Source organism: Dromiciops gliroides, chromosome 3, assembly GCF_019393635.1.
Source record: "Dromiciops gliroides isolate mDroGli1 chromosome 3, mDroGli1.pri, whole genome shotgun sequence".
NCBI classification, from domain to species: domain Eukaryota; kingdom Metazoa; phylum Chordata; class Mammalia; order Microbiotheria; family Microbiotheriidae; genus Dromiciops; species Dromiciops gliroides.
The window spans coordinates 378,038,149-378,045,051 of NC_057863.1; the positions used below are offsets into that span (position 1 = coordinate 378,038,149).

General features: G+C 39.4%; 1 protein-coding gene across 1 annotated transcript in view; it reads left to right on the top strand.

The window, feature by feature from the left end:
* Positions 1 to 3,816, top strand: part of MAP3K19 (mitogen-activated protein kinase kinase kinase 19) — a 59,336-nt gene extending 55,520 nt beyond the window's left edge. The window contains 2 exon segments of the mRNA XM_043996768.1: positions 3,629 to 3,660; positions 3,663 to 3,816. Of these exon segments, the coding sequence (XP_043852703.1) occupies positions 3,629 to 3,660; positions 3,663 to 3,694 (64 nt within the window). The 3' untranslated portion in view covers positions 3,695 to 3,816.
* The last annotated feature ends 3,087 nt before the right edge of the window (positions 3,817 to 6,903 follow it).

The following is a 6,903-nucleotide window of genomic DNA, read 5'->3' on the forward strand; positions in this document are numbered from 1 at the left end:
AAGGAGAGCCAACTGAATGAATGAAAAAGGATTTATGAAGTGCTTACAGCTTACTGTGTGCCAGGTCTTATGCTTATGTTAAGTTCAAATAATGAATCCCCTGAAGTAATGACCGGTATTCCAAATTCATTCTATTCAGTTATAATTAAGTAAAATATGATCATTGGTTCCAGCCGAATGGAAATATAGTGTTGATTAGAATAATGGGATTGCTTCAGGAGATTCATTATTTGCAATAATGGGAACCTAGCTTTAGAAACGAGCGGTGGTTAGGGAGAGGTATTTTGGTGAGGAAAGTCACAGGGTGGTGAGTAGAATGATAGGGACAATTGATTGACAAATCCTTTTCCTGGAGCTAGAAATGGAAGGGCAGGGAGGGGAGCAAGGCTGGAATACGAAAGACCTGGTGAGAAGATGGCCTGACAACCGCATGTGTCTGAGTGAGGCTAAATACAGTGAACTTTCACCCACCTGAAACTTAGGGGTCCAGAACAATAACTGGAGTGCTTGGGGAGGTAGAGGCTGGAGAGCAGGGAGGCTTGCATGAGAGGAGATAGAGGAGAGTTTCTAAGGGAGGAAGAGAATGAGAAGAGTGTAATATTAAGGAAGCTGAGGGAAGAAAGAGACTGTAGAAAGAAGTGTGGTAAGATTATTGGAATTTGGCTGACTCACTGGCCTGGGAGAAATATCTAAAAAGGGAGGTTCGGAGGGGAACGAGCTTTGGACCTAGAGGTCCCTCATTATTTCCGGGACCCCAATATTATGGCGAGCCACTCAATTAACTCTCCATATATTAAATTTGGCCCTCACAATTGGAATAGTCAAAAAAAAAAAAGGAAGGAAGGGGGGCGGCTAGGTGGCGCAGTGGATAAAGCACCAGCCCTAGATTCAGGAGGACCTAAGTTCAAATCCGGCCTCAGACACTTGACACTTACTAGCTGTGTGACCCTGGGCAAGTCACTTAACCCCAATTGCCTCACCAAAAAAAAAAAAAAAAAGAAGGAATAGTCAATGGTGTCTAATGTTTCCAAGGTCTAGGAGGATGAGGACTGATCAAAATCTTGGTGATCGGGAGGCCATTAATGCCCTTACGGAGAATAGTTTCAAGCTGACTGCAGAGAATTAAGGAGTTAATAAGTGGTAAAGAAAAGGAGATAAAACATTTAGACCACTTCTCAAAAGTTTGACAGTAAAAGGATCAAATGGAGTTATCATTAAATGAGTGCTTTCTAGGCATCTTGGTTAAGAGGAAAAAGCTCTGACTGGCTCTGGAGTCAGATCTGGATTTTTGTCTAACCCGGTATTATTGTTAACTTTGTGATCTTGGGCAAGTCACTTAGGGTTCCTGGTCCTCAGTTTCCTCATCTGTAAAATAAGAGGGTTAACTACGGGACTCCTGAGATCCAGCTCTCCATCTGTGACCCTTTGACATCTACAAAATTACCTCATTAATTACCTCACCAGGTTATTGTGAAGAAAGTGTTTTAGAAACCATCAAGTGCTATATAATGTGAAGTATTATTAGGAGGTTCTAGTGTTGAGGAAGAGGAGGAGGAGGTGGCTTAATCTTGCTCTTTTGTATATGTCAATATCTTAATTTTACACTTTGTCTTTTGTCTCTTTCCAAAAGGTCATTTTTTTTTTAGTGAGGCAATTGGGGTTAAGTGACTTGCCCAGGGTCACACAGCTAGTAAGGTTAAGTGTCTGAGGACGGATTTGAACCCAGGTACTCCTGACTCCAGGGCTGGTGCTCTATCCGCTGTGCCACCTAGCTGCCCCCAAAAGGTCATTTTTGTGAGAGACTTCACTTTCAAAACAAGCAAGGAAAAAGACTGGTGTTAAAATAATACAAGGAATGGCATCTGAACACAACATTATACATATGAACTATTTAGTCTAGGACCAGTGTATTATAATGAGAATGTTCTGGGATTCTGAGGGCCCACTAAGTAAGATTATTGTAAGGATCAAATGAAATCAATGATGCATGTGAAAGTGCTTTGTAATTAAGGTGCTTTATCAATTAAGTTATGAATTATTTTGTTGATTTCCCCCAAAGTATTGGATTTATGAAGAAAATTACCAAACCAGAATGGCAGTAACTCAACAACTCTTCCTATTCGGTCTATCCAAATGTCTTATAAAGAGTGAATTTTAGCTTAGATATTAAGTGCCTATTAATATTCAAATAGTACAGTGTCTATTCTTAGGGGACTCCTAGTCATCCTGAGGAGTTTGCAGGCTATTACTATGTTACCCCTTGAGAGAGGATGGGGAAGTGAAGGGCAATGTGACCCAAAGATGCTACCTCACTGCCTTTAGTCAGAGGATCATAGGATCATAAGATCATAGCTTCTGGAGCTGGAAGGAACCAGAAGCCAATCTCCAAACTTTACAAAAAAAGGAAATTGAGGCCTTGGGATGTCAAGTGATTTTCCCAAGGTCACACACATAGCAAGCACCAGAAATAGGATTTAAACCCAAGTCCTCAGACTCCAGAGCCAATGCCATCTGTCCATTACACCATACTGCTTCCAAATCCTGAATTAATACACTAGGTGGTGCAGTGGATAGAGGACTGGGTTTGGGGCCAGGAAGATCCAAGTTCAAATCCAGCCTCAGACAATGAATAGTTGTATGATACTGGGCAAGTCACTTAACCATCATTTGCTTTAGTTTCTCATTTGCAAAACAGGGACACACTGAAGAAAGAAATGGCAAATGACTCCAGTATCTTTGCCATGAAAACCCCATGGACAAAAGTTCATGCAGTCACACAGAGTCAGACACAACTGAATAACAACAGAACATTTGAAGTCTCTTTTTTTAAAAAAAAAAAACAAACATGAACCACAACAAGAAGAATGCCTTTCCAGCTAAACTGTCCAAAATATCCAATGAGTAGTCGCCAATAAATTATAAGCTTTAGCAAGAGTTAGACTTTTAAGCATTTAATTAAGGAGAATAAGAATTTGGTAAAGAGAGAGAGAAAGGCTAGATCCCTATCTATTAAAGGGAGAGCACATTTCTAGCCCCCTCTCCACCAGAGTCCAGAGGAAAGAGAGTAAGACCTAGCGCCAGTCTCTTCCTTCCTCCTCCCACTAGCTCACGTCACTTCCTGACGCCAAAGAAAAGACTCCTGGTCTTGCCCTCAAAGACCTTTGCTTCATGGGCGGAACTCTTCTACAGTAAGTCTCCAGCAGGTGGCGTCATTCCAATCGTTACACTTCCTATTCTAGATGATTAGAATTCTACATTTTAAGCTGTTTTTTTTGGGGGGGGGGCAGGGCAATGAAGGTTAAGTGATTTGCCCAGGGTCACACAGCTAGTAATTGTCAAGTGTCTGAGGCTGGATTTGAACTCAGGTCCTCCTGAATCCAGGGCAGGTGCTTTATCCACTGTGCCACCTAGCTACCCCCAGAATTCTACATTTTAAAGGTTAATTCCATACCAGCTAAAAGTCCAATGAGAACTTAGGGTTTGATGAAATATTCTATATCTTTCAAAATAACACAACCGGGAAATATAAAGAAAAAATTGTCCCTTGAACTTAAATTTGGAATTTGACCAAAGTAATTGGTCAAATATTACTTGGAGACTGTTATCTGAGCTTTCTCTTTTCTCCCAGGGATCAACATGATCGGCCATCTGCTCTGCAGCTCCGGAGCATTCTTTCCTTCAGAGGGGTCACTGAGTGGAGCCCAAGACACTGTGGGTGTTCGATTGTCTCAAAAACTGCAAGGAAGGAAGGTTAAGGGCCATGGATCTTCTTGTTGGAAATCTAGTCTAGTCCAAACTTAGCCAGAACCTTGTAGTTTCATCAGCTGACAATGTTACTATCATGGAAGAGCTCTCTCATGTGCGTTCAGGATGTCATGAGTATTTGGCACTCCTATCAACTAAGAGCCAATTGTTAAAATTTCAGTGTGAGCATTTGCACCTCAGAAATCTTCAAATGCTATAAATCAGGATTGATTTGTTATTTTATTGAATGTCAGACTTTAAAGTGATTGTGAAAATATTAATAATGTAGTTTAAACTTAAAGTGTCTTGTGAACCTTTTTTGGGGGGTGGGTGGGGAAGAGAATTGGTTTGTAACCATTTACCAGAACACCCTGGTTCATGTATATATGCAAATATATATTGTTTTAAAACTCATTCCAGGGGGGCCAGCTAGTTGGCCGAAATGGATAAAGCAACAGCCCTGGATTCAGGAGGACCTAAGTTCAAATCTGGCCTCAGACACTTGATATTTACTAACTGTGTGACCCTAAGCAAGTCACTTATTAACCCTCATTGCCTCACAAAAAAAACAAAACAAAACAAAGAAAAAAAAAACCATACAAAAAAACCCCAACCAAAAACTCCTTCAGGGTGCCCAGTTCTTATGTTTTGGAAGATCTGAAGTCTAGTCCAATCCATCATGCTATAATTTAAACTCATTTTGTTCCTGTTCTATTAGTTTTCTTATAAAAGCCTAAGATAAGGGAATCTAGGTGGCACAGTTGATAGAGCACCAGTCCTGGAGTCAAGAGGACCTGAATGAAAAATCTGTCCTCAGACACTTACCAGCAGTGTGACCCTGGGCAAGTCACTTAACTCCAATTATCTCCAAAAACAATGCAAAAAAGTAAAAATCCTACATTTTTATATGCTGTGCAGTAAGAGGGGAAAAAAAGCTCATACTTCATTTTGCACTTGCAAAAGAAAATAAAGGCTATTCATAAGGAACTGAAGTTGAGAAGTGCTGAGGATGAGTGAATCAGGATTACTGTTCTGTGTTTCAGACTCTCTTCCCTATCTTTTCCCACAGTTTAACTGGGTTGTGCTCAGGGACTGTGATGGAAGTCAGGCATGGCAGAGGGAGAGGTTTCTTGTTCTGCAGAGAGCCGGTTATTGAAGGCACTATATTCTATTGGTCAGGCCAATCTGTAGCTTACCCCTATAAATAATTGTGATGTCACTTGGACTCTCCACATACTGTATAAGCTAGGGATGGGTTGGGAAGCCTAACCTTCCCAGAAGTGATTGGACTAGGCAGAGAAATGGTCAGAATCTTTGGACTGTTGGGCACTAAATAGGGTAAAGAGAAAGGCAGAGGCAGATAAAGGAAAAGGATATGGGATTGAATGACACATCACTGAATAGGAACTTTTTTTTTTAACCTTGAATAAAATATCTAATAGAAGGATCTTAATTAAGCATACTTTCACATGGACATGTAGCTCTGAAACTATAGACTTGTTTCATGGGTCTGGTGAGAAACATCACACATTAACCGACTTGGTGAAGGGATCGTGAACTAAAGGATCAAAAATATTTTTATAGATTCAATAACAAAATGTTTCTAAAGAAACAAAGAGGGCAGCTAGATGGCGCAGTGGTTAAAGCACCGCCTGGATTCAGGAGTACCTGAATTCAAATCCGGCCTCAGACACTTGACACTTACTAGCTGTGTGAACCGTGGGCAAGTCACTTAACCCCATTGCCTAAAAAAAAAAAAAAAAAAAAAAAGAAATAAAGAAAAACTTAAGTAGCTAGAGGAATATTTAGTGCTGAGTGGCTAAGCTGTGGTCAATATAATAAAATGATAATACTACCAAAGTTAATTTATCATTTTGATGCTATACCAATCAAATTATAGAGTTTATAATAACAAAAATTCACTTGAAAAAATAAAAGATCTCTAATATCAAGAGATACAATAAAAAGAGATAGGGACAAAAAGTGAATAGTATTTCCAGAACTCAAACCATTACAAAATAGAAGTCATCAAAACTATCTCATACTGGTTAAAAAAAATAGAGAGGTACATCAATGGAACAGACTAGACAAGGGACACACACACAAATGCATAGCTCACAACTTGAAAAAAGGTGATATAATGGATAAAGTTCTGGTCTTAGAGTCTTGAGTAATAATCCTGCTATAGGTATTAGGCATGTGACCCTCAGCAAGTTACTTAGCCTCTCTCTACCTGCCTCTCTTAATATCTAAAAATTGCAATAATATTGGTACCAATCTCACAAGGTTATGAGGAACAAATAAGATAGTATATACGAAGTGCTTTGCAAATCTTCAAGTTCTATATAAATGCTAGCTATCAATTATTATCACTTTCATCATTATTATTCATCTTAGTAAAGGGTCTTCATGAGTTTCCGTGGCCCAGAAAAACTTCCTGTTTTTGTTTTTAATGATTATATTAACATTTTTCCTAATGTTGAACCATCTTCGCATCTCTTGTATAAATCCAACTTTATTTTAAAATTTTCAACCAATATTCATTAATTATATTGGTCTGTAGTTTTTCTATTCTTTATCTTTCCCTGATTTATGTATGCATGTATATTTGTCATATATATATATGCATATTTGTCTCATAAAATGAATCTGGTAGGTGCTCTTTAATTTTTGAGGATAATTTGTGTAATATTGGTACTAATTATTTTTTAAAAGTGTGATAGGGGGCGGCTAGGTGGCGCAGTGGATAAAGCACCGGCCCTGGATTCAGGAGTACCTGAGTTCAAATCCGGCCTCAGACACTTGACACTTACTAGCTGTGTGACCCTGGGCAAGTCACTTAACCCCATTTGCCCCGCCAAAAAAAAAAAAAAAAAGTGTGATAGAATTATTCAGTGAGGGGGCAGCTAGGTGGCACAGTGCATAAAGCACCGACCCTGGATTCAGGAGGACCCGAGTTCAAATCCGGCCTCAGACACTTGACACTTAATAGCTGTGTGAGCTTGGGCAAATCACTTGACCCTCATTGCCCCGAAAAAGAAAAAAAAGAGAATTATTCAGTGAACCAATCCATCAGGACCGGGAGGGCTTTTTTTTTTTTCTGTAATAGTTCCTTTTTAGCTATTTCTTCCTTCTCTCTCTCTTTCTCTCGATTAGATT